Raw genomic sequence first — 27434 nt, 5'->3', positions numbered from 1 at the left:
GGGGATCAAAACCACCCCTGTTTGTTGTTAGCTCTGTCCAGTCAGCCCCCAACTCACGGGGACCCCATACAAACAGAACAAAATGCTGCCGAGTGCTGCACCGCCATCCCCATGATTGATTGTGACTCATACCATTGTAACCCATAGAGTTTTAATTGGCTGATTTTCAGAAGTAGATCGCCAGACCTTTCTTCCTTGGTGTCTATGGGAGTACTCCAACTGCCAGCTTTTGGTTAGCAGCCAAACACCTTAATCGTTTGCACCACCCAGGGACTCCCTGGCACATAGTAGGGGCTGGGTAGGTGGTGTTGATGTTCCTGCCATGTTTACTGTTAGCCAGGCGCTTCTGTGATCAGTACGTGGTGTTTCTGGAAGAAGTGCCTGTGATAAGAGTGGTTGCTTCATCCACCATCTTGGTGTCATTCATAGCATGTGTGGGGCTACCAGCACCCAGCCTCCCAGCTGTGGTGATCCCCAGCCCACCCTATTTGTGTTGGCTTCATGGACTTTTGTCCTGCACCCATGCTCCACTGTCCATATTGTTGTTGTTGTTGTTAGGTGCAGTCAAGTTGGTTCCGACTCATAGCAACCCTATAGGACAGAGTAGAACTGCTGCATAGGGTTTCCAAGGAGCAGCTGGTGGATTTGAACTGCTGACATTGGTTAGCAGCCAAGCTCTTAACCACTATGCCACTAGGGCTCCATATGGGGTTAAAAAAAATAGCGTTTCCCAGTGGCAAAGCACTGAGTCCCCAACTGGCTTAAAAGAAAATCCAAAAACACAGAGGATGAGGGCACCATGAGGAAGGAAAAGCACTTTGTCACTCCAGCTCCTCACTTGATTTTCTTCAGGCTCTGCCTGTGCTCAGCAGCAGGGCCTGTGGGCCATGTGCTTTGGATGCTGTCCTGGCTCCTGAGTCGACAGCAGCCGTCTACCTGTTCAGAGAGCATTGCCAGCTATTATGGGTTGAGTTGTGTCCCTGAAGATTATATGATGGAATCTAACTCTTGTACCTGTGGATGTAATCCCATTTGGAAATAGGGTTTTCTTAGTTATGCTAAGAAGGCCATATCCTTGTAGCCCCGTTGTATTTGAGTCAATTCCGACTCATAGAACTGCCCCATAGTGTATCCAAGGAGTAGCTGGTGGATTTGAACTGCTGACTTTTTGGTTAGCAGCCATAGCTCTTAACCACTATGCCACCAGGGCTCCTGTCAGTGTAGAGGGGGTCCTAAAGCCAATCACTTCCGTGTAGAGCAGATTAGATACAGACACCTGCACACACAGGGAGGACAGACACCATGCGAGGATCGTCTGCAAGCCAAGGAACCAAGGAAATCCTGAGGCTGCCAGCAAGGGAGGAATCAACACGGCCGAGGAGTCAACCTTGATTGGGACTTTCAGCCTCCTGAACTGTGAAAAAATTAATTTCCTGTCTCTAAAGCCACCCACTTGTGGTGTTTCTGCATAGCAGCACCTGAAAACCAAGACAGGAGATGTTGTCTGCAGGTGAGGGCTCAGGGCCTTTCACTTGTGTCTTGCTCCTGTCACTTCACCTGTGCCCTTGACGGAAGTCTAAGGAATGACAGTTAAGGGTGATCAGACACCCTGACTCTACAAGGTCTTACCCGGCTTCCTTCCATCCTTGCAAGCCATCTCAGGATATTGCCTCAAAGGCTCCTGGTACACCTGGAGCCTTGTGCTCCAAGGTGTCCTGGCCACCAAGCCGTCAGCATCGCCAGCAGTGCAGGTGCCAGCAGGAGGAACCCCACATTTCCCCATTGGCTTCTTCCCCTCCCTGCCCCACTAACATCAGCTACCTGCTGGGATCCCCATGCAGGAAGCCTTGTGCCCCTGAGCCTTGTTCCATTTGCAAATAACCATCCCCGCTGGTTTGGGGAACCCAGGCTGGTTGTGAAACAACACAGTTGCATACTTGCGGGGCATCCCTTCTGTCCCAGCCACGAAGGGGAGGGAGCACATTCTCACTGCCTGCAAGGAGCCAGGGCTTTCTCCCCAGCGCTGAAAGCTCCCAGCTCAGTTTGCATCAGGCGTGCAGTTCACTTACTCTCTCTGAAGGAAGAGGAGGAGCAGGTGGTGCTCGGCTTTGAACTTGGTCCACATGCCCCAAGGATAATTGGAAAGTATAGTTCGGTCTAAACAAGGGGATGGGGAAAAAAGAAAAGGCTTTGCGTTGGCCACCAGCCAGGCAGAGGGAGCAGTGTGACAGAGACTGCTGTGGGAGGCTATTGAGAGCATATGTTATTCACTGGCGAGGCATCGCTCTCAGGCTGTGCCCAGATGATTGCTTTGCGGGTAGAGAAGAAAGGAGCCTTTCAACCTTGCATAGGGCTGGCGACACCATTTCACTGAGCAGCCGCTTTGGAGTTTCCACTTGGAGTGGATTGCTTTATACTGTCCAGATGTGCACAATGTGATGGTTCTGTCTCTTGGCTTTCCAGATGTGCAGGGGCAGGGAAATGAGCTTTGGCAAAGGTGGGGGCTGATTCTGCAGCCCTGGGAATCTGGAGAACCCACAAAGCTGCTGTTATGTGGGGATCACAAAGCTGAGGCTCTGGAAAAGAGCTTATGGCTCACCCAAGTTAACCTCCTCATTTTCCAGCTGAAGACACCGAGCCCAGAGAGTGTGACGTGCTTGCAGCTGATTGATTACCTGAACCCGAAGCTGGGAGCAGACGAGACGTCAGCCTTGCTAGAATTCACAGACCCATATCTGTACATACCTGGCACTGTTCTAGGTGCTTGGACTACATCAGTGAGCAAACAGAGATTCCTCCTTTGTTCTGGTGCCAGGTCAGGGGTAGGGGAAAGCATGAACAATAAACATAAAAAATGAGTACATTATAGAGTAGCTGTCAAGTCGATTCTGACTCATGGCGACCCCGCGTGTGTCAGAGTAGAACTGTGCTCCGTAGAGTTTCCAATGGCTGTTTTTTTGGAAGTAGATCACCAGGCCTTTCTTCCAAGGCGCCTCTGGGTGTACTCGAGTCTCCCCCTTTCAGTTAGCAATCGAACATATTAACCTTGGTACCACCCAGAGCCTCCATATAGTAGGTTGGAAGGTAATAAATGCTGTCTAAAAAAAGGAAAATAGACTGAGTTAAGGGAGAGTGGGAATACTGGGGTAGTTTATCATTTTAGATAGGAGGGGCTGGGGTTTGAGGGTAGATTTCATTGAAAAGGAAACCCTGGCGGCATAGTGGTTAAGTGCTACGGCTGCTAACCTAAAGGTCAGCAGTTTAAATCTGCCAGGCGCTCCTTGGAAACTCAATGGGGCAGTTCTACTCTGTCCTATAGAGTCTCTATGAGTTGGAATCAACTTGACGGCACTGGGTTTGGTTCTTTTGGGTTTTCACTGAAAAAAGTGACTATACTAGTTAGCTGTTGCTGTGTGACAAGATACCTCAAAACTTGGTGGCTGAAACCAGCAAACATTATCTCACATTTTTTGTGGGTTAGGAATTCAAGAGTGGCTTTGCTGAGCAGTCCCAGCTCAGGGTCTTTCATGCGGTTATAGTCAAGAGGTCAGCTGGGGCTGCGGTCACCTGAAGGCTTGACTGGGGCTGGAGATTGGCTTCCAAGATGGCACACTCATGTGGCTGTTGGCAAGACGACTCGTTTCTTTGTCAGGTGGGTACCTCCATGTAGCTGCTTGAGTGCCCTGGCAACATGGCACCTGGCTTCTCCCAGAGCTAATAAAATAGTTCAAGAGAAAGAGATAGAAACCACAGTGTATTTTGTGACCTAGCTTTAGAAGGGTCATATTACCTAGCCCTGAAAAAGTTGAAGAAGTGAGCCACAGATACCTGGGAAAGGATGTTCCAGTGAAAATGTTCTAAGGTGAGAGTGGCCAAGTGTTTAAGGTAGAACAGGGAGGCTGTATGGCTGGAGTAGAAGCAGCTGGGGAAGAGCAGTAGAAAAGGTCAGAGAGAGAACAGAGGGCTGGAGCCTCTGGGCCCTTGCAGGCGTGGGCCCTGTCTGAGTGAAATAGGGAGCCACAGCAGCGTTTTGAGCAGAAGCTGCGTGGTCAGACACAGCAAATGTGCAGAGGATAGACTCTAGGAGGGAAAGGTAGAAGCATGATTTAGTCAGGAGTCTATGTTTGTAATTCCAAAGGAGATATTGGAGGTTCCATCAGGGTATAGCAGTGGAGGAGGGGAGAAGTGGCTGGATTCTGGACAGATTTTGAAGGTAGATCCCACAGAATTTCCTGTCAGATTGTGTATGAGATGTGAACGAGAGAGAGGAGCCAAAGATGACACCGAGGTTTTTGGTCTTCTCTTCCCCAGATAAGGAGTCCTGGTGGCACAGTCCTTGGAAGCTCTATGGGGCAGTTCTACTCTGTCCTGTAGGGTTGCTATGAGTTGGAATCGACTCGACAGCACTGGGTTTGGTTTTTTTTGTTTGTTTGTTGGTTTGGTGACACGGTGGTTAAGTGTTCGGCTGCTAACCAAAAAGGCCAGCAGTTTGAACCCACCAGCCACTGTGCAGAATAAAGATGTGCCAGTCTGCTTCCGTAAAGATCACAACTTGGAAACCCTGTGGGGCAGTTCTACTCTGTCCTATAGGGTCGCTATGAATCAGAATTGACCCGACGGCAATGGCTTCTTCCCCAAAGCAGCATTCACTCTTTCTCCCTGCTTCCTGTGGTTTTATATAGAGAGAGGAACGGGGCTAGGAATTCAGCACCTTTTCCTTATTTCAGTTGACCCATGCTGTGTTCATAGGTTCAGCACTCACTTACCCTCTCTGGGCCTTGGTGACTACATCTACAAAATGGAAAATGATCGTACACCTCCCAAGCAAAAGAAGTAATCAGTGTTTGTAAAGGCACTTAAAACTCCTCAGAAGGAAGTGCCCAGATGCTGAAAAAGGTATTAGTGGGTTGCAATGGCGTTTTGAGCCACAGAGAACTGCTTCTGTTATACACTGCTCCCCACCCCCCCCCCCCCGCCCCAATGCTGATCCTGCACATGGGCAAACTGAAGCGCTCTGCGAAACTGGAATGAGAGCAGATGTCGGGGGACAAACTGCAGTGTCCTAAGGAAACACACCGTGTGGTCTTAGACCTGTGGGCTAAGGAAGCTACCCACATGCCCAGTTGGCAAGAGGGGAATGCGAGGCCCTTGTCCTGCCTTGAGGGGAGGACAGTGATGAGCAGGAAGCCCAGGGTTGGGGGCCTCCTGGGATTGCCGGTGATGTTCTATTTCTTGATCCGGGCTTCATGGGTTTGTTCAGCTTCTGAAAATTCATTAAGCAGAACACTTATAACATGTACTCATTTCTGCAAGTGTATTCAACTGCAATAAACCATTTTTTTCAAGGGTAATAGGAAATTACTTCTTTTCCAAAAAGCTAAACACCCTTCTACCCCAGACACACACACACACGCTGAATCTGAAATCCTACCATTAGAGCCATTATTTTGTCTTCAAAAGCATTGCCTTTAAAATTCCAAATACCTTATGCAGAACGAGCCAATATAACTCCTGTTGGCCACTGACACTTCATATCAATTAGATAAGAAGGTGCAGCTTAGCTTGGCCTGATTTTGAACTTTAATCAGTAGAATCACACGGTGTTTGCTATTTTGCATCATTTCTTTCACTCAAAATTTTGTCTGTAAGATACCTCGATACTATTACATGTGGATATAGATCATCTATTCACGTGACTGTATAGTATTCCACCACGTAAATGGAGCTTTATTTATCCACTCTCTTATTGATTGATGTTTACGTGGCTTCCAGTTTGGGGCTATTAGTGATAGCACAGCTGTGAACCCCCTGGTACATGTCTTTTGGTGAATATATATGCACATTGCTCTTAAGTCTGTAGCCCCACATGCTTTTTAAATCACACTGTATAAGGCAGTTTCCTACTTGGCCTACATGTTGTTGGTTGCCACCAAGTTGACCCTGATTCATGGTGACCCCGTATACAACAGGACAAAACTTTGCCTGGTCCTGCGCCATCTTCACGATCGTTGGTATACTCGAGTGCATTGTTACAGCCACTGTGTGTTTTGAGTTGAGTTCCAACCTAGGCGGCTCATCTTCCAGCACGTCAAACAATAGTTTGTTGTGATCTGTAGAGTTTTCATTGGCCAAATTTTTGGAAGCAGATCACGCTTCTTCCTAGTCTGTCTTAGTCTGGAATCTCTGCTGAAACCTGTCCACCATGGGTAACCGTGCTGGTATTTGAAATACCAGTGGCATGGCTTCCAGCATCATACACAAGCTACCACAGCATGACAAACTGGCAGACGGGTGATGGGGTCTGCGCATAGGGCTGGTTTTATTTGCTGAGAGGCTTGATCAGATGAAGGTGCCCAGAGCAACCCTCTCCTCCGGAGTCAAAGATCCTGTAGATATTTGGGAGGCTGTATCCATGTCTGCAACAGTGGTGGCCTGAATCACCTTTAGACACCACTTGCCTCGTGGCTTGACTTCCTGGATCTCTTCTCCACCCACTGTGGAGGGCTGCCGACTTTAAGGGAATGGTTGGGTCATCTTATCTTTCCAGCCTGTGACCATAAGGCTCCCAGAGCTGAAAGGAGGGGGTGGAGGAAGCTCCCTTGCGTGCTAAGCCAGCTCCACTGAACAGGTAGGGCCAGGCAGGCTGCGGGGAGCACCCAGCCTCTTCCCACCTGCAGGCTCATCAAACACCTCGACAGGCAGCCCAAGTGGGAAGCCGGTGATGTCATTGCTGGGCCTGAACAATCAGGCCTTTCATGCAGGACGATAACAATCAAAACAGTATGTGAGGGCCTGCCACGCAAGAATACACATGCTCGCAGCACATGGGAGGATCCGAAGGCTGCAGTGAAGCAGGGCTTGTCAGGAATATGTCGTTCTCCTTTCATAATCTGCCGGCCAGAGAACATACCGTAGAGGAGCAAGGCCGCGGGTTGCAAAGGCCCTGTCTTGCCAATTGTCAGAGAAATCCATGACCCATGCCACCACTTCCACCAGGGCGCCTTACCTCCAATCCCAGAATTGAAGGGCCGAACAACAATCTTTGGTTGATGTCTTAGTCATCTAGTGCTGCTATAACGAATACCACAAATGGATGGCTTTAACAAAGAGAATTTTATTCTCTCACAGTCTAGTAGGCTACAAGTCCTAATTCAGGGCGCCAGCTCCAGGGGAAGGATTTCTTTCTCAGTCAGCTCTGGAGGTAGGCTCTATCATCAATCTTCCCTTGGTCTAGGAGCTTCTCCACACAGAAAACCTGGGTCCAAAGGACACACTTTGCTCCCGGCGCTTCTTTCTTGGTGGTATGAAGTCTCCCTGGTTCTTGCTTGCTTCTACCTTTTATATCTCAAAAGAGATGTGTTCAAAACACAATCTAATCTTGTAGATTGAGTCCCGCCTCATTACCATAATTGCTGCTAATCCCATCTCATCAACTTCATAGAGATAGGATTTACAACACATAGGAAAATTGCATCAGATGACAAAATGGTGGACAATCATACAATACAGGAAATCATGGCTTAGCCAAACTGATATACATATTTTCTGGGGACACAATTCAACCCATGACAGTTGGGGTTCATGCAGGAATGTTCCACTGAAAAGCTCTAGGGGGTGCCACTCAGAACACAAGGTGGAATTGTGCAACGCTGAGATTGCGAGCTACTACTCCCTTCAAAGTAAGAAGCAGAGCCCTGGTGCTTCTTGAATGTTTTCTTTACATTCAGCCCCAGCCATTTGTCTTGCCATCCCTAAGATTCCTAGAAGACTCAACTCTACTGTGTCTCAACCAAAAAACCCACTGTTGTCGAGTTGATTCCAACTCATAGTGACCCTGCAGGACAGAGTAGAACTGCCCCATAGGGTTTCCAAGGAGCGGCTGGTGAATTTGAACTGCCAACTATTTGGTTAGCAGCTGAACACTTAACCATTGAGCCATAAGAGTTCCGCTACTGTGTCTAAAAAAAAAAGTGTCTAGAAGTTCTTGAATAAGATGCATGAGATCAGACGTTTTTCTTTCTCAGTCTGAGCAGTTTGTGTTCAAATATCTGCTAGGAGGCAAGCTCACCTATGCTATTGCTTACACCTCACCGGTGGTTCTCAACCATGGTGCTGTTGACCTCCAGGGGCCATCTGACGATGTCTGGAGATAGCTGTGGTTGTTGTGACTTGAGGAGGAAGGGGTACTACCGGCATCTTGTAGGTGCAGGTCAGAGATGTTGCTAAACATCCTACAATGCACAGTGCAGCTCCAGCAACAAAGAGTTATCTCATCCCAACTGTCAGTAGGGCCAAGGCTGAGAAACCCTGCTGTAGATAAGATGTTCCAACTCAATAAAACCCTGGAGCCACTGGTTTTGTCTCCTCCTTTCCGTCCCTCCCTCCTTGTCTACCAGAGCGGGCCAGGACCTCAGCTCACCAGCTTCGCAAGTGTAAGGCATCTTGTGCTCCTGAGTCCAGATAACCATCTCTCTTTATGAAGGTGTGATGGGTCTGCACGAGGACCCACACAGAAGACTTAAAGCATAAGAGTAGTAAACAGTCCCCACTCTCTGCCACTTCCCAGCTGGGTCACTCAGGGGACAAGTTTCTTACCTCCTTGTGTTTCATTTTCCCCATCTGTAAAAAGGAGATAATAATGGTAGGAACAGTTTGCAAGGAGGTTGAAAAGATGAGGTGTGTTGATACCTGTGAACTACCTACAACCATGCCTGGCACTAAATAATACTCAACAAATGGCAGCAGTGATTACAATCATTTTTATTCTAGCCGCAGGACCCTAGGCTCCTTCTGATGGGAGCAGTAGCAAAAGATGAGCTGGTTTCAGCTGTAGGTTGTTGGGCCAGGATCTGTGGTGCTCTGAGGCACTCCTGGCCCAGCTTTGTGTTGCTGCTGCTGCTGTTGCTGACAAGGGTGAAAGCTCTCCTTAAGCCCAAGACCTGAGGCATTCTTAAGGGAAAGGTTTGAGTGGAGACCACTCACCAGTGAATGTCAAGGGAAACCCCCCCAAATAAGCCTTTCAGGATGTGGGTGCGCCTCTAGAGGATGTGGGGGAGAGCCCTGGGTGGGATCCCACTGTTGGTCTTGGGAAGACTCCTGGGTGGGGCTGGATCGATAAGTGCTCCAGTTTTTCCTGAAAAGCCAGCAGACCAGCGAGCTATGTCTTGTTCCCATCTGCAGAGGGGGCCAATGTTTGGGAGAGATGGCTTTGGCCCTGATGTACATTTTGAGTTGTGGTTTGAGTGTTGGTTTTAATTGAAGAGGACAGGAAGGAGGATCTGGGTCTCCCTATCGTAGCATCTCACATCTTGGCTTACTCTCTTCCTTCCTCCAGCACGAAACGCGTTTTCCCGTCTCTCTCTGTGTTAAAGCCCACTTTGAATGCCCCATTCTTCCTGACATTTTCCCAAACCATCTTCCTCTGCCCAAACCATTCTCCCACCTTGCTTCGGGCCTCTCTTGTGGCATTTAGCAAGTCCCGGGATCTGCTCCTGTAAAGATTATAGCCAAGAAAGCCCTGGAGAGCTCAGTCCTGCACTGACACACATGGAGGCACCATGAGTCAGAATCGACTTGACGGCAACGGGTTTGGTGTTTGGTTTCTGGCACTGCGCTGAGTTACTGGCGTGCAGGTCTTTCACCCTCTACATGGCTATAAACTTGAAGACCTTTCTTCGTATGTGGAATAATGTCACACATGCCAGGGTTGAATGGTTGATTCTGGAGTCACTCCTGAGAAGAGGGCTTCCTCTCCCGCCCTCCGGCCATCTGTTGTTTTTCCAGGGCTGGGTTCTGGCCAGGAGGCTGCGAGTACAAGTTGGAGAAGAAATTGGTGTTGGGCTGTGGGGAACGGGAGGCCTGAGTGCCTGGCTTAGCTTGGCCTCAGCTCCGCCTTCTCCAAGGACCTTGGGCTTTGAATTGAGGAGCACCTCTTCCAGGCTGGAAACCCTGGTGGTGTAGTGGTTAAGTGCAACGGCTGCTAACCAAGAGGTCAGCAGTTCAGATCTTCCAGGCACTCCTTGGAAACTCTATGGGGCAGTTCTACTCTGTCCTATAGGGTTGCTATGAGTCGGAATTGACTTGACAGCAGTGGGTATGGTCTTTTTTGGTTTTATTCAGGGCTAAGGAGCCCTGGTGGTGCAGTGGTTACATGCCTGGCTACTAAACAAAAAGTCAGTGGTTGAAATCCACCAGCTCTGTGGGATGAAAGACCGGGCAATCTGCCTCCATAAAAACTATAGCCTAGAAAACTGTATACGGCAGTTCTGCTCTGTCCCATGGAGTCGCTATGAGTTGCAGTTGACTCAGTGGCAGACAACAACACTCTTATAGCCATTATTCCCAATCTGCCCAAGAACCCTGCTTATTGGAGAGTTCTTGCCCATTTTATAGATGAAATGGAGGCTGAGTTTCTTGTAGTGTGTGCTGGGTCACAGTGGTGCACCTGGGGTTGCACCCAGCTCCCTCTGACTCATCCACTCCACGTCCCATCACTTCCAAGGACACTGGGTTTCTTTGGGCCTCCGTGTTTCCTCCTTAACAGTGAAGGCGTTAAACAGGGTGACCCCCAGTGTTCTCTGATCTTAAACTCTGGGCTGAGCCGGGAGAGGATGGGGACCATAGGGGAGGAAAAGGCAGTCCCCAGGGGTGGAACAGGGTCAGGCCTCTGGCTGCTCCCAGGCCTCTAAGAAAAAGCAGAGGTGACTACCCACCCTGAGTGGCATGCTCGGGAGTTTACACCTACTGCCCACCTTCTTGATGTTAGCCGTATCAATGGTAAGGGCATGGGGGGGCCTTCATCCCCAGCTGCCTGAAAGGCCAGCGCCACGTCTAAGAGACCTAGCCATCTGCCTCCAGGGGTTACGAGCTTAGGAGAGCAGGGAGTGAGAGGGGCAGCTGGGACAGCACCCTAGGATTGTCCAGACTGGAGAGGCCATCCGACGAATGGGCATGTGTCTTCTTGCCTGCACCCTAGATGGGCCAGCCCCTTCCACCTGCTGGGATTCAGTGTACGTGAGCATGAGTGAGCCACATGCCTTGCCCTCCTGGCCCCAGTCCCCCCAGCCCTGGGGATTTCCAGCTGCCTCTGGGCCTACGCAGGCTTAACCACCGCTTTGTGTCCCTCTCTGTTCCCTGAGCAAAGTGTTCACTGTATCCCTGCAGGGAGGGGCCCTCCCCTGCCCCTACCCCGCCTGGCTAGCTCCTGGGTGCTGCTCAGGTTTGGGCTGGAGACGCACTGCGCAGGGGACTTCACGTCCTTCCTGGGGGGCTGGTGGTATTGCAGGGAAGTCAGCTCTCTCAGAGGAGGTCCAGGAGGTGTCTTCAAGTGAGCCTTGCATTGGAACATAGGAAGTGCTGGAGAGGGCCTTCTATGTTTTAGACAACTGCTCAGCTTCCAGGATTCTGCATACACCTGCTGTGGTAAATTAAGTTGCTTCAGCCACCTATTGTGTTTCTGGGTGCTTCCTAGGGTGACCAATTTGTCCCAGTTTGCCCAGGACTTTCCTGATCTCAGCCCCACAGATCCCCATGTCCTGGGAAACCTCTCCATCCCAGGCGAAGTGGGATGGTTGGGCAACCGCGCTCCCATCACAGAAACATACTGTTTGGGGGGATTTCTGACTCCTTCAGGTATTTGCCAACAGGAGGTCTGGGAGGTTCCAGAAACCGCTGCCTCTCACCTCCTCCCCTACTCCTAGATGTCAAGTGATGTTCGATAGTCTTCCTTCCTGCCATTCTCTTTCCACCTCCTGTCTTCCTCGGTGTTTAAAATCAAACCGAATCAAAGTGCAGTAGGATATAAACTTTAAAAACAGCCCTAAGCCTGGACTGGGAGTAGCTGGCTCCCTGGGCCTGCCTTTCCCTGGCAAACACTGCTTCCTAAAGGAAAGGAAAAGAGAAGTAGAAGCCAAATCCACCTCCTCTGCAGAGGCGGCCCTCCGGGACAGACCCTTGGCTCACCTTCCCAGGACATGGCACAGCGCAGCATCTCTGCCCCCGCCCCAGCCCCGCCGCAGGACACTGTGCCCTGACAACCTCCCTCCCCGCCCTTCCTCTCTCCTCCCGGCTCTCCCAGTGGATGGGCCTTTCCAGGCCCTTCTCCTGGGATGCCCTCCCTCGCCCCTCCTAGCCACGGGTGATGGGCAGAAGCTGTCCACAGGGGCCAGCCTGGGGCTTCCTTTCTGAAGGGGATCTCAGCCCCACTTCCCTCTTCTCCTTCCTGTTCATTTGTCCTGGTCCCGATGAATCATGGTGTCTTTGTGCTGCTGATGGGGAAGAGCAAACCCAGAGGACAGCAGCGTCCCTGTCTTCTGAAAGTTTGTCTCCCCGTTGCTTTTGAATACTGTTTTCAGTGCCCACAGTCCATTTTGGAAAGGCAGCCTCTCATTTGGGCTTTCCTGTCCCAAAGCCTAGTCAACTGAGGGGACAGCCCACCAAGCCCCGCTCTCCTGGGAGAAGCAGTGGAGGGAGATCAGCTAAATCGGGGCCTCGGAGGTGGGCACAGCAGGCTTTGGGGAAGGAGCTGGCAAGCCCTGGCTTCATCCATGCCACCAGCTCACTCTCTTTCGTCGTCTCCCACCCCTGCCAGCCACTCCTAGTCTCCCAGGGTGGCCTTAACAAAATGCAACAGTGAGTGGCCTTATAGAAAAGAAATTTTTTGTCTTATATTTCTTGAGGCTAGAAGTTCAAATCAGGGTGTTGGCCATATCATTTCCCTCTGTGGCCTTTCTACTAGTTTCTGGTGTCTGCCAGCAATCCTTGGTGGGTTTTTTTTTTTGTTTTTGGCTGTAGACAATCCTCACATGGCATCTGTCTATCCCCTGTGTCCATTCTGCTCTTTTTATAAGACAACACTCAAGAGGGATTAGGTTTAGGACCCACCCTAGTCTGTTATGGCCTCAGTAGGATAACAAAGAAAACCCCTACTTCCAAACAGGGATATATTGGCAGGTACAGGGGTAGGGCTTCCATATTTCTTTCGTAGGGGGCACAGTTTAATGCATACCTTCCCCGGGGAGCCTGAGTTCCCATACGCCCTCTGCCCCCAGCCACCTCCAGGGCTCCCCGAATCAGGTGGAGCACACAGTAGGCAACAGTCTGCCGGGCTGCCTGATCCATACACAGGTGGCTGCCAGTATCCTTGGCGGCCAGCACCTGCTTTCCCCCACCATGCAGTTGGTTACTGGAGAGCAGGAAGGGGCTCCTTGAGATGGAGTGGGTGCTGCCACCTTCCTCATCCTCATCCCTTAAAGACGCCTAGGTCAGTGGTTCTCAGCACCTGGAAAGCAGGCTCCTGATGTCACTGACCCCAGCAATTCAGCTGGAGCTGGAGGGTGAGGCCAAGGCATTGGTGTTTGCTCAGAGCACCCTAGTGGCGGTAATGTGGAGCCGGCATGGGAGCTATTGGTTGCAATCCTGTTTCTGAGCTGCGGCAAGTGGTAGAGAAGAGTGTAGGACGTGGGGGGAACTGAGCCCTTCCTTGGGTCACCCTACCTGCTTGACACGTGACAGATGCACAGCACATGGCAGCAGAGGGCCTGTGATGGGCCAGTGCCTGGTTCACACGTAACGTGAGTGTGTGTGAGTGCGAATGTGTGTGTTTGTGAGTGTGAATATGTGTGTACGTGAGTACATGAGAGTGCATATGAGTGAGTTTGTGTGTATGTGTGCATATCTAAGGGTGTTTGTGTTTGTGAGTGCATGTGTGAGTGTGTTTGTGAGTGCATCTTTGAGTGTGTGTATGTATGTGAGTGTGAATGTGTGAGTATGTCTGGGTCTGTGTGTTGATGTGTCTATGTGAATGTGTATGTGTGTTTGTGAGTGTGTGTCTCTGAGTGTGTGAGTGTGTATGTGAGTGTGCCTGTGTGTTGTGTGAATGTGTATGTGTGTGTATGCGAGTGTGTGGGTGTTTCCGTGAGTGTGTATGTGTATGCACACACACACACACACACACATGCAGAAAAGAGCCAGAGTTCCAGAGAAACATATCAGAAGGTGGAAAGGCAGAGAAGCTGTGGCCCCAGCCCTTGCTGAGTGGCGAAGGAGCCCAGGGATACTTAGAGCGACTCGGTGGTGCCCAGCAAGGCTGAGCTGAGGAAGGGCGCGGCTGGAAGGACACAGAGGGTGTGGTGCCTGGTGGGCTGGGAGCACTGAGCAGAGCAGGCAGGGCAGAGGTAGCGAGGCTTGCCAGGGGTGGAAGAATGAGGTTTCTGTGCTGCTTATCGCGGACAGGATGTGGAGGAGGCTCCCACAGCCTGCTTGCAGTAGTCCGTGCTGCATCACGGGGGCAGCGCTGAAAGAGGGGGCCCCACCTCTGACTTGCTGCGAGACCTCAGCCTGGCAGCCCTGTGGTTAGGCCTGGGTAGGTGGTGCACCCACCAGGTTGTGAATACCCCCAGGAAGGCAGGCGATGAGATGGACAACAAGGCGGCCCTGACGTGTTCTCACCACAGGTCATGACAGACCCCCTCGACCTTCCGTGTTGGAAAGGAACCTTGGACTCGCGGCCTTTCAAAAGGTCAAGAAAGTGGGGGTGTATTCACCCCACCACTGTGGGACAGTGAGGAGAGACTGAAAAGTGGTGGAGGGAAAGGGCACGGCTGTGAGGTCTCCCCAAGAAGGCAGGGCACAGGCTACTGAAATGCTGGTCAGGATTTGTCCTTCTGGTTCGTTTCCTCAACAGAAAAAAAAAAAAAAAACATTGCCTTCTAGTGGATTCTGACTCACAGTGAACTGCCCCATAGGGTTTGCAAGGAGCAGCTGGTGGATTTGAACCGCCAGCCTTTTGGTTAGCAGCCTGAGCTCTTAACCACTGTACCACCAGGGTTCCTCCTCAACACAAGTAGATTTAAAATTGCCCTGCCCCTAAGAGTGGGAGCTCAGGGTCTCCTTAGCTAAGGAACTGGTAGCAGAAGCCTATAGAACAAGCTGACAGGAGCATGCTTGTCAGGGTCTTATGACTTGGGCAGGGCTCGAGGATGTGTTCCAAAGCTGGGTTTGGATTCCTATCTCTGGGACCCAGGAGGCAAAAAGAAGTGAGGATCTTAGCTCTGATCCCAAACCCAGGTCCCACAGACAGGTGCTCACCACCCTCCCTGGCAGAGTGACAGAAGAGTTTGTCCTTGAGCCTTTTTAAGTGAGAAAGGGAACTCTTGGCCTTTCTACTCTGCCCTACATACTGGCTAAGGAGTCGTGGTTAGGGACCCAGAAAAGGAGGAAAGGCCAGGTGGCCCACCAGCACCTACCACCACACACCACCACACATGCATACATGTGTCAGAAAGCAAAGGAACAGAATAACCGCTTTTTCCTAAGAATCTCTAGCCAGATCTCTCTTTGGCCCTGTCTGATTTCTCCAAGGAAGTCCCCAGGTGGTGCCAATGATCAAGTGCTCCTGTTAACTGGAAGGTTGGCAGTCCAAGTCCACCCAGAGGTGCCTCAGAAGAAAGCCCTGGGGATCTACTTCCAAAAAACCAGCCACAGAAAACCCTTCGGAGCACAGCTCTACTCCGACACACGGGGTCACCACGAGGCAGAGCTGGCTCGACAGCAGCTGGTTTAATTTCTCCAAATCTTCATTCTCCCCTATTACGCTGGAATAGATTGGGGCTGCCTTGGAGAATGCGTAAACCACAGTTGCCTCCTTGCCAGGTGTACTCACCAATAGAGGCACTTCTGAAAGAAGAGTAAGACATCCCCCAGCTGCCTAGGGCAAGATCTTAAGAGTCACCGAGAGGCAAACATGTAACAGAATGAAACGTTGCCCGGTCCTGCACCACCGTCGTTGGTGTGTTTGGATCCATTGCTGTAGTAGCTGTGTTTTATAACGTCATACTGAACACTGAATTGACAAATATTGAACCTTGCTCTAAAGGAAATACAGGGTTAGGTTCCTGTGAGCCTCTGACTACATTTTCAAAAACCTATCAATATATAACCTTGTTTTATGTGTATTTCTATTTAAAGAGACCTTATTTGATACACTTAATATTTAATAAGGAAGACCAAAGAAGAATTGATGTATTTGAATTACGGTGTTGGTGAAGTATATTGAATACCATATTTTTACAAATAACGTGCACCTTCTCTGTTTGTTTACCAACTCCTCTCTCCCCCTCCCCCGTGAGGTATTTTCATAAGCACTGCTATGAAATTTTTTTACATGTTGCTGTAAAAAAAAATAAACATAAACAGTTACAAAAATACCTCACAGAAGGAGGAAGTGGTTGGCAAAAAACCGTAGAAGGCATGCGTTATCTATGTAAAAATATGGTATACCACGGACTGCCAGAAGAATGAACAAACCTGTCTCGGAAGAAGTATAGCCAGAAGGCTCTTAGAAGTGAGGATGGTAAGACTTCATCTCACATACTCTGGACATGTTATCAGGAGGAATCAGTCCCTGGAGAAGGACATCATGCTTGGTAAAGTAGAGGGTCAGTAAAAAAGAGTAACACCCTCAACGAGATGGATTGACACAGTGGCAGCAACAGTGAGCTCAAACATAGCAAAGATTGTGAGGTTGGCACTGGATCGGGCAGTGTTTCATTCTTTTGTACATAGGGTTGCTATGTATGAGTCGGAACCGACTCAACGGCACTTGACAACATTTAATGTATATTGTTCATTCATTAACATTGAACTCACCGCCAACAGCCTTATAACTCACGCCTGCACGAAGCTTGTCTAACACACGTATTTTCTTCACAAGGCGCATCACAGTCTTCTTGTACTTAGGAACACTAGAAAGCAATTTAGCACTATGCTTGGGGCCATTATAAACGGCAAACTCATCCACAAAAAAACAGGAATGCAAAAAAGTATGGCACTAAGTAGATGGCGAAAAGGGCGCTTGTTTACAGAATGAGAGCTGAACCGAGGAGTACCGCGTTACCTTGCTCAGCCTCAGCTGGGAGTGTGCACATTGGTTGATTCGGTTTTTTGCTGCTCTCTGCATGTCCACATACAACTGCACAGGTGCCTCGAGTATTGATTTTGGGGTTATAAATAAATTTTAGGGAGCAGGCAAATTTGCAAATATGGAATCCATGAATAATGAAGATCGACCGTAACTTGCACACAGTTGTACCACTAAATGGCAGACCTTGGGTCGTCCCAACACTCAACCCCACGTTTTCTGCCATACCGTAGCACCCTAAGAATATGGCATGCCCAGGGATCCAGGGATTGGATGAAGAGTTGGAAGGTCCCTGTCACCTCCTGGCCACCAATATGTGTATCCTAACATTTTCTCCTTCCTCCACGTACCACAGCCCTCCCCCTGGATCTTCAACACTGGGGGATGCTTGGGACCTCGTCTGTGTGGGCGTACGCTTCCTGACCACAGCCTTCATGTGCCCTCTTGGTCTTTCAGGAATTTAGCCATTGGAATCGGCATCCAGAATTTCCCAGAGGGCCTCGCTGTCAGCCTGCCCTTGCGAGGGGCTGGCTTCTCCACCTGGAGAGCCTTCTGGTAAGTGCTCAAGAGCATCGGTTATCAGAAGATGTCAAGTGTCGAGAGCAGGGGTGGGTTATCCATTTTCCACCAAGCAAGGTAAGCACGGTGCTTACCTTGCTTACCAGATCACCTGTAGTGAACAATTTCACATTTTGTCACCACATCAAAGATTTCACTGCTAGGTACGGCTGGCATCTATCTCTTTCCCAACCCCACAGCACCTTCCTACAGAATCAAAGCCTCTTTTCAAATTCACAATCCCTTTCAGGGCAAATGACCCAATAAGCAAGGTAAGCACTGGCTTACTTGTGCTTAGTTAGTAGTCTGGTAGTGAAAAATTTCACCTGTGTTTACCTTGCTTATTGGGTCATCTGTCCCTGCTTCTCTGGCCTAGGAGCATGTCTGTAAAACACCAATAACTGAGGTGAATCTGCACCTTGATCTCCTGTCCTTCATCCTTTACATGTTGTTAGTTGCCATCAAGTCAGCTCCAACTCATGACAACCCATGACAGCAGAACGAAATCTTGCCTGGTCTTGCTCCATCTTCATGATCATTGATACACTGTAGTCCATTGTTGCGGCCAGTGTGTATTTTGAGTGCCTTCTAACCTAGGAAGCTCATTTCCTAGCACCATACTGGGCAATAGTCTGTTGTGATCCATAGGGTTTTCATTGGCTAATTTTTGGAAGTAGATCTTCCTAATCTGTCTTAGTCTGGAAGCTCCACTGAAACCTGTCCACCATGGGTGACCCTGCTGGTACTTGAAATACTGATGGCATAGCTTCCAGCATGACAGCAACAAACAAGCCACCACAGTCCAACAAACTGACAGATGGGTGGTGGCACCCTTTACCTAAACCAACCTGAATGAAGTGTTTGCCACTTCAAAACCCCAGGACAGCCATGCTTTGCCCATTCAGTGTTAGGTTCTCTCCCTGTTGGGAAGGGAGATCCTAGGTAGACCTTTTTATGGCTAATTTACATCTCAAGGGCCTTAACTTAGGCTCCTATTGTCTGTCCCCAGAGTCATACCCTATGTTGTTGTTGTATGCTGTCGAGTCAATTCCAACTCATAGTGACCCTATATGACTGCATAGAACTGCCCCTTAGAGTTTCCGAGCCTGTGATCTTTGTGGGAACGAATGGTCAGGTCTTTTCTTCTGTGGAGCTGCAGGTGGATCTGAACCACCGACCTTTCTGTTAGCAGCTGAGTGCTTACCGTTGCATCACCAGAGCTCCTTCATATTCTTGTAGCTGTCATAATCCCCCTCACTCTGCAGACCAGAACTATGTCCATGACATCTGGGGCAGTGATGACAACTGCACTCACACCTAGTGTTTTCCTTTTCCCCAGAGGCCTCTCTCCCTGTCCCTTAATTTCACCCTCTCAGCGTCATGATGGGGGAGCCATGGCCAGGGGTCAGACAACTGGCTCAGGTCACTGCTCCGACTCATCTGGCTCAATCGTGGTGACTCTGAGACTAGAAATCTAATCTTCTGCTCCTCACCTCCAGACTCTGAGCTTCAGAACCCTGAGTCGTGAACACAGTCGCTACTGGAGAATGTGTAGTAAGGGTATTTAAAACAACTGCTAGTAATAACAGAAAACGCTCTCGGCTTCGTAAGGCCTAGCGACTTAGGAGCTGTTGCACACACTTCACTTATTGCACATCTACCCGCTATGATTGCTTTCTCCACTTTTGGAGCCTAAAGAATAAAGGATTTGGTTTGGGCGAGGGCAAGGATTTTTGTAAAATATGACTTCCTCGAGCCCGAAAGCCGTGACCGGCATTTCACGTGGGAGAGTTACCGGGGAAGGGGAGGGGAGAGGCACCAGGGAAGGGGAGGGGAGAGGGGGGAATGAGAAATTTGTGGTCAGCGTCCAAACCCGGGACTTAAACATTTTATTTTTCTCACTCCAGCCCGGGCTTGAAGTTGAACCCATTTTTTTTCCTGGGGCAACAAAGCCAAGGCCAGGAATTGAACAAACCAAAGAGCTGCAAGGTTTGCTGGCCTGTACACAAAAGGCATGGGGAGCCAGGTAGCAATGGCTTCCTTAGAGGATTCTGCAGTGAAAACCATCTCTCCCCTATGGCACCCGTCTGTCCCTGGGCTAGGGAGAGGTAGGGAGGGTGTGGAATTTCCCCTCATTAATTTCCCGTCATCTGGGAGGCTGGGCAGAGAAGGCGTTTGTCACACTCATTTTACAGACAGGGCGATCGAAGCTCAGAGGCCATATATCTTGCCAAATGCCCAGTGCAAGGGAATGGGGAAAAAGTGTCCCAACTCATCATCTATTAGCATTCAGCTTGTTGTTGTTGTTAGCTGCCATCAAGTCCCCCCCAACTCATGGTGACGCCCACGCACAATGGAACGAAACATTGCCCGGTCCTGCCCCATCCCCATGATCGGTTACAGATGGGACTGTTGTGATCTGTAGGGTTTTCACTGGCTGGTATTTGGAAGTAAGTCCCCTGGCCTCTCTCCGTAGTCCGTCTTAGTCTGGAAGCTCCACCGAAACCTGTTTAGCATCGTAGCAACATGCAAGCCTCTACTGGGAGATGGCAGTGGCTGCTTACAAGGTACATTGGCCGGCAGTCGAACCCAGGTCTCCCACATGGAAGGCGAGAATTCTCCCACTGAAGCACCACTGCCCTCTTGGTCAGCCTGTAGCTCCTGTGGGGCTCAGAAAGTGGGGTTCAGGTGTTAGCTGATCTGCTCTCCAAATTCTCAGCGCTTGTGGATGCTGCTGCTGTAACCAGGGCTCGTCTGATTTTAACCAGCCGAGACTCGCTCACGCTAGCTCAAATAAGGGGATGTGTTAAAAGGACAAATCTCACCTTAATCCAGGTGTAGGGGCACACCTTCAATATACACGTGGCCAGGTATGCCCTCCTCTTCAAGGCGCTGGGTGGGTGCAGCTCCTTTAAAGGCGTATGGCTGCAGCTTGAACCTCCAAACAGGCCAGATCCATCTGTCCTTGGGAAAAGTCCATGCCACTCCTAATTCTTCCATTCAAAAGGCAATGCTGATCTCAGCCGATGAATGGAAAATAACATGTGGTCTAGCCATGTGATGGAGTATTTTTTAGCAATACAAAGAAATGAAGTTCTGATACATTCCACAACAGGGATGAACCTCAAAACTCTTATGCTGATTGAAAGAAGCCAGCCACTAAGGGCCATGTATTGTGTGATCCCGTATCTATGAACTATCCAGAGTAGACAAATGCACAGAGACAGAAACTAGATTAGTAGTTGCTGGGGGCTGGGGGGAGGGAGGAATGGGGAGTGGCTGCTAATGGGTACAGGGTTCTCTTTTGGGGTGATGAGAATGTTCTGGAATTAGATAGTGGTGATGGTTGCATAACTATATTAAAAACCACTGAATTATACACTTTTAAGTGAGTACATTGTATGGCATGTGAGTTACATCTCAGTAATGTTGTTATTTTTGAAATGTAGGAAACTTAAAACTCTAAAGGAAATGGGGGGAGGGCCACTGTAATTGTTTGCTAGGGAATTGGGGAAGGGGGGGTAAAGAAACAAAATATGAAGAATGCATGATGTGGAATAAAATGAGCCCATTTTCTCGAGCTGAGTCAGCAGCCTGGGCATGGTGAGTGTCTGCCTGGTCTCCCCAGCAAGCCACGTGTCTTTTCCTCTCAGGTACGGGCAGCTAAGCGGCACGGTGGAGCCTCTGGCCGGCGTCTTTGGTGCCTTTGCGGTGGTGTTTGCTGAGCCCATCCTGCCCTACGCCCTGGCCTTTGCTGCTGGTGCCATGGTCTACGTGGTCATGGACGACATCATCCCAGAAGCCCAGACCAGGTAGGAGAGCGACCCATCCCTCCTCTGTCCCAGCCCAGCCTCCAGGCCCGCCCTCTCTTCATTGTCTCCCCTTTCTTCATTCCCACCCCTGCCCAAGATCAAATCTGCCCCCTCCTCAACCGCACTCCCCCAAATTAGAGAAAGGACAAGAGACAAAGCGGTAGTAAGTAGTGGTCCCTGCCCGCTCTCGATGACATACTTACAGGTTGCCGTGGAGTCGATTCTGACTCCTGGCGACCCCATATGTATCAACTGTGCTCCATAAAGTTTTCAGTAGCTGATTTTTCGGAAATAGATCGCCAGGCCTTTCTTCTGAGGTGCCTCTGGGTGGACTCGAATCTCCAACTTTTCAGTTAGCAGCCAAGCACGCTAACTGTTTGCACCACTCAAGGGCTCCCCAGTGACTATCATTTTTGTATATTGTCTTTTTTTTTTAGAATTTTCTGGGGCAGAAGTGACAGGAGAAGTGTGCTTTAAAGGGTTAGCCAGAGCTATTCATGACTCCAGGTTTTGGGGGAGAGAAGGTTTCTTTGTTTTGGTTTGGTTTTTTACAATAGAATGATTTGGGGGCTGGTTTGCAAGGTCTGATTGAACGGTATCTTCAAGAAATAAATACCACTCTTCATTATGCAAGTATGGACTGCAGAGCCATGCCAGGTGACTTTGGGCAAGTTACTTACTTCTCTATGCCTCAGTTTCCCCACTAGTAAACTGAGGATAAGGACCCCTAGTGGTGCACATGGTTACGCACTCAGCTACTAACCGAAAGGTCGGTGGTTCAAATTCACCCAGTGGCTCTGCAGGAGAAGGAAGTGGTGATCCACCCCCGTAAAGAGTACAGCCTAGGAGACCCTGCGGGGCAGTTCTGCTCGGTCATTTTTGTCTTTGAGAGCAAGAATCGACTTGAGAGCACCTACCGACAGTCACGAAAGCGGAGATAACAATCGTACTGACCTCATGTGGTTGTTCGGATTACACAAGTTAATCAGTCTGTGTGGCATGTGGTCCATCCGAACCCACTGCCACTGAGTTGATGCCGACTCATAGCAACCCCATGAGTAGAACTACCCCCTAGGGTTTCCAAGGCTATAATCTTTATGAAAGCAGGTTGCCATATCTTTTTTCCACTGAGTAGCTGGTGGATTCGAACCATCAACCTTTTGATTAGCAGCCAAGTGCTTTAACCACTGCACCACTGGGGCTCCACTAGCATATAATATGCCCCAATAAATGTGAGTTGTCACTGTTGTTATCCTTATTAATAGCAGAAACCCTGGTGGTATAGTGATTAAGTGCTACAGCTGCTAACCAAAAGGTTGACAGTTCGTATCCACCAGGTGTTCCTTGGAAACTCTATGGGACAGTTCTACTCTGTCCTTTAGGGTTGCTATGAGTTGGAATCAACTTGACAGCAATGGGTTTGGTTTTTTGGTTATTTTCCATTGGAATCAGATGCTGTAAAGAATGCTCTGAGGTCTAGATGTGGTCTCAGAACACGTTAAGCTTTTCACTTTTCTTCCTTTCCTTCCCTTGTAGTGGTAATGGAAAACTGGCCTCCTGGGCCTCCATCCTGGGATTTGTGGTGATGATGTCCTTGGACGTTGGCCTGGGCTAATGCTGAGATACTTCAAAACCCCGGAAAGGCAGTGCTTGGAAGAGCAGTGATTGGCTTCCTTGGAACCAAGAGCCTCTTTCTTCACATTAAAACATTCTTCTTTCTTTCCTCTTCATCTCATTATCTTGATTGACTCTGATTGTAATATGACTCTTTTTCACTTTTCTTTTGAGGGAGATTTTGGTTTTATTTGGGATTTCAAGGTGTCATGGAATGATAGATTTTTCTTTTGGCCACTGTATTGACTCTTCTTCAATGGGATTATCAAGGATATACAGATCAGGGAAATCTCTGCTTTCGAACCTTCAGTCTCCCTCGTTAGACTCTACAGCAACTCTTTGAAGGCTACCAGCAGAAGCAAGCTACCAAGAGACGTCTCCTATGCTCCTTCTGCCCAGTGACTCAGAGCAGAATGGCCAGGACGTCTCTTGTCTGTCCCACCTGATCCTTCACTTCTTGTCCTCTGATTATTTAGACCAGAACTGGAAGATCATGGACATAGTAAAATACTTTCCAAGGTTCAGCCAGCCCAGGAAGCAATATACTTTCCTTTACTTCCCCAGAGGGACACAGACAAAGAGGGTGAAATTGGCTAGCCTGTCTCTCTCTCTCTCTTTTAAGGGAAAGATTGATATTATTGAAGTTAATGGAATTAGGACAATGAAAACACACAGTAAGCCCTGTGAAAAAAAGATGGAGCGTAGCTTAGATGACTGACCTCAGCTCTCTTTGGGTGGGAAAGTGGATTCCAAGAGCAACGTGATTCATTATGGTTTCTGAGTCCTCTAGGTATTTAATTTAATAAGTTTATAGCCTTAATTTCTGCAAGAGGTTTGGGAACTCCAGTAAACTGTTCTCACTCAAATCCTTCATTCTACTTCTGGAGGAAGCCACTGTAATGAAGGGCATTTGGAATCTGCCATGGGCCATTCTCTGTTGACCATTTGGTAACTTGTAACCTGACCCAGAACTCAGAAGCTGCAATAGGCTCTGCAGGAGTTTGGCCAGAGAGCGTAGGATGGGAAAGGAGGAAAGGTTAGGAAAAGAAGTGATGTTTTTACATTTTCCTTTTGAAGTAAATTGTAGCCACGCTATCATTCTGAAATGACCCTAAAGAATGGCTTGAACTAGACTGGAAGCCAACCTGCTCTTTCAGACACATAGCTTCCATCTGTTTCAAACACAGCTAAGGTCTGCTGTCCTCATGGGTCAAAGGAGATACAGGATCTTGAGTGGACTCCACTGAGAGGCAGGTAGCCAAGAGCCAGGTATCCAGTCATTGTGTTTCAATGCCTACCCTCTGCGTTTACATGCTCAGTTGCTTCCAAGGGTGAATCTCCTGCTGTGTACATGTTCTAAGACTCCAAGGGCCAACTTTGTGCCTGGGTCTGTGTATGTTTTTCCGAAGCACTGATGATCAAAATTGAAGATGCACTCAGAGATTTGATGGGTTGAGATTAACTAGTTTGGTGGGTGGTATGTGTGCGTGTATGTTTTATTTTTATGTCTTTGTATGTAGTTCTACCTAATGCAGATTGTTGTTTTTGATGAACAAGACCTCATAACTGTGATTAATATCAATAAAGGGGATATTGTTGTGAATGACCTGGCTGTATTGAGTTCTTCTCAAAGTCACTTCTTTGCAGGGATGATAATACAAGAGTTAACTAAACTTAGTGCTAACATCACCCCTACCCAGCATCAGTGGCAGCAAAGGAAAGAGCTTGGTTGCAAACAACGGCATCCAACTCCAGCTTATTTAAAGACGAAAGGGATTCAATGGAAGCTGTAAGGGAGCTCATAGGATCTACGGGAGAACTGGGCTGGAAAATGGGTTGGATCCAAGGAAATTAGAGCCCTGGATCCATGAGTAGATCATACCTCAAGAACAGCTTAGTTTAGGTGCCATGGCCCCCACTGCTGGTCACTAGACACCAGTGCCCCCACTGAAACTGCTGCCCCTCGATACTACCACCATGACAGTGAACTCTACACTGACCTTGAGTTTTTGTACACTGACCACATTCAAAGTCACGGGCAGTAACGTCTGGCTGACAGAGCTTAGATCCTGTGCTCATGAATTAGCTTGTCTTCCCCTTACCAAGGCTCACACAATAGTGGAAGTTTTCCAAATGTAGGAAGGAGTTCAGAGTCTGAAGATCCAAAAGAAGAAAAATAAAATGTTTATTACAGTCTCACTCTTTTGCTATTCAACGTCTGTGTACATTCCACTTCCCCTGGTTACCGTTAAAAAAAAAAGTTTCTGCTTAGATAAAGGAGCTATCCCTTATACACTCAAAACTTAACTCATCCCCTTTACAAAGGGAGCTACCCCCAATGCTTTGTCAATCCCTGCATCCAGGGTCTCTGAGTAAGGTCCACTCCCCCTCCAATTGAGTCATAATTCCATCTCATTGTTATACGACCTATGGGGCTAAAGTGTAAAGTTAACCGTAATCACCCACTGTATACACAATAGAATGAGTACAGGGAGTGGAAAGAAAAGGCAACTGGTTAAAATGTGAAATATCTACATGGTATTCATTCCCTGGGATGGCTCGAACAGATTACCAAAAATGCGGTGGTTTAAAACAACAACAATTTATTCCATCACAGTTCCTGGAGGTTCCAAGTCTTCAAATTCTCCAGTACATCCCCATTCCAATTTTCTGGGCCCTCCCCTTTCCTGGTCAATGTTCCAGTTTTGTTTGGAAAAGCTATGATGTTACAACAGAAATTCAGCCAGTCCTCGGGATCAAAATTTGCATTTACTTTCTCTCTTCACCGCCTTATGGATGTAAGAGGTAAGAGGATTTTAAAGAATTGTCATAGACTGTCTTAATTTTCAACCTGTTCCTGGGACTACTAAGGTTTTGAGCTTGCCAGTGTCTTTTTTTTAGGTTGCTCAGCTGTTTAACATGGCCACCTCTCAGTCTCATATCCTTGACCCTGTCCGATGGCAGGAACAACTCACCCCTTCAAAGCTTTGCCTTTAATACTCACTCCATTTCAGGTGACTGTAAGTGCTAATTTAATCATCTACTTCCCCACAGCCTGTTTGTAAGAAGCCTGATGCACATCTCCATATATTAACTTGATTTTCTCTGTAACCTCAGTTAAGCCAGATACCACTTCCAGATTCTTAAATTTTCTGCAGAATTTGTTAGCTACTACCAGTAGTTAAGAGCTCGGCTGCTAACCAAAGGGTCGGCAGTTCAAATCCACCAGGTGCTCTTTGGAAACTCTGTGGGGGCAGTTCTCCTCTGTCCTACAGGGTTGCTATGAGTTGGAATCGACTCGATGGCAATGGGTTTCTTTTTTGGTTTTGTACCAGCTTCATGAACCAATTCTATATCAGTCAGGGCTCTTGGGTGCAGACACCGTAAACCGGTGCTGGCTAACTGAAAGAGAATGAAATTTATTGGAAGGATATTAGAAATCTCACAAAACTGACTGAAATGCAGGAAAATCAAAGAGTTGGAAGAAAGGCAGTAACTCAGATGGCCAGGATCAATCAGAACCAAGGTCAAGACACAGGAATAGCATGGTTGGGTTCCTCTCCCACCAAGACTGTTCATCCCCACGGCGCCGCCACTGCGTATAAGATACCACATGTGAATCACTCATTGTCTTAGTCTCCTAGTACTGCTTTGGCACAGACACTACAAGTGGATGGCTTTAAAGAGCTGAAGTGTATTGTCTCACAGTTCCTGAGGCTAGAAGTTCAAATCGATGTCTCAGCTATGTCAGTTCCTTCCTTGTGGGTAGTCCAGGCATTCCTTGGTTCCTTGGCTTGTAGATAGTGGCCTTTCTCTCCTCCGTGTGTGTGCTAAGCTGGTCTAATCTACTCTTTTGATAACTCAGAAGTGATGAAATTTAGAACCCACCCTACTTGTGGCATGATCTAATTAACATAACAGAAAACCCTATTTCCAAACACGATCACATCCACAGATACAGGGGTTAGGGTTCCAACACAGATTTTGGGGGGGGACACACTTTAATCTATCACACTAGAGTCCATCATCACCCCACCAACATGGATTCCCAACCATCCTCTTGACTTGGCAGTACGTGATCCATACTTAAAATCTGGGGCAGCATATGATTGACACATTTTAAATGGTGTGCCTGGGTCAAAGCTTCCAGAGAACACATAGCTGGACATTACAGTTTCCATAGCAGAAGGTGAGGTCTTGCTCAACCTTCTACCAAAGTACGCACAGAGCAGATGCCCCTTGCTTACTGAAAGGGTTCAGATTGGGGCAAATAAACAAAGATAGATATCTGCTTTCAAGACATCCTCCAAACACATCATTTTTTTTTTAATTAATTTTTATTAAGCTTCAAGTGAACATTTACCATTCCAATCAGTCTGTCACATGTAGGTTTACATACATCTTACTCCCTTCTCCCACTTGCTCTCCCCCTATTGAGTCAGCCCTTTCAGTCTCTCGTTTCGTGCCAATTTTGCTGTCTTCCCTCTCTCTCTATCTTCCCATCCCCCCTCCAGTCAAGAGTTGCCAACACA

General features: G+C 48.5%; 1 protein-coding gene across 2 annotated transcripts in view; it reads left to right on the top strand.

Moving 5' to 3' along the window:
• Window positions 1-24499, top strand: part of SLC39A11 (solute carrier family 39 member 11) — a 444014-nt gene extending 419515 nt beyond the window's left edge. For both annotated transcript variants that reach the window (XM_049861321.1, XM_049861320.1), the window contains exons 8-10: window positions 17375-17473; window positions 21130-21288; window positions 22825-24499. In XM_049861321.1, coding sequence (XP_049717278.1) covers window positions 17375-17473; window positions 21130-21288; window positions 22825-22903 — 337 coding nt within the window. In that variant the 3' untranslated portion in view covers window positions 22904-24499. The remainder of the gene's footprint in view (window positions 1-17374; window positions 17474-21129; window positions 21289-22824) is intronic.
• Window positions 24500-27434: the final 2935 nt, after the last annotated feature.

This window comes from Elephas maximus, chromosome 19 (genome assembly GCF_024166365.1).
Source record: "Elephas maximus indicus isolate mEleMax1 chromosome 19, mEleMax1 primary haplotype, whole genome shotgun sequence".
Taxonomy (NCBI): Eukaryota; Metazoa; Chordata; class Mammalia; order Proboscidea; family Elephantidae; genus Elephas; species Elephas maximus.
This window is presented reverse-complemented; position numbering and strand designations above follow the sequence as displayed.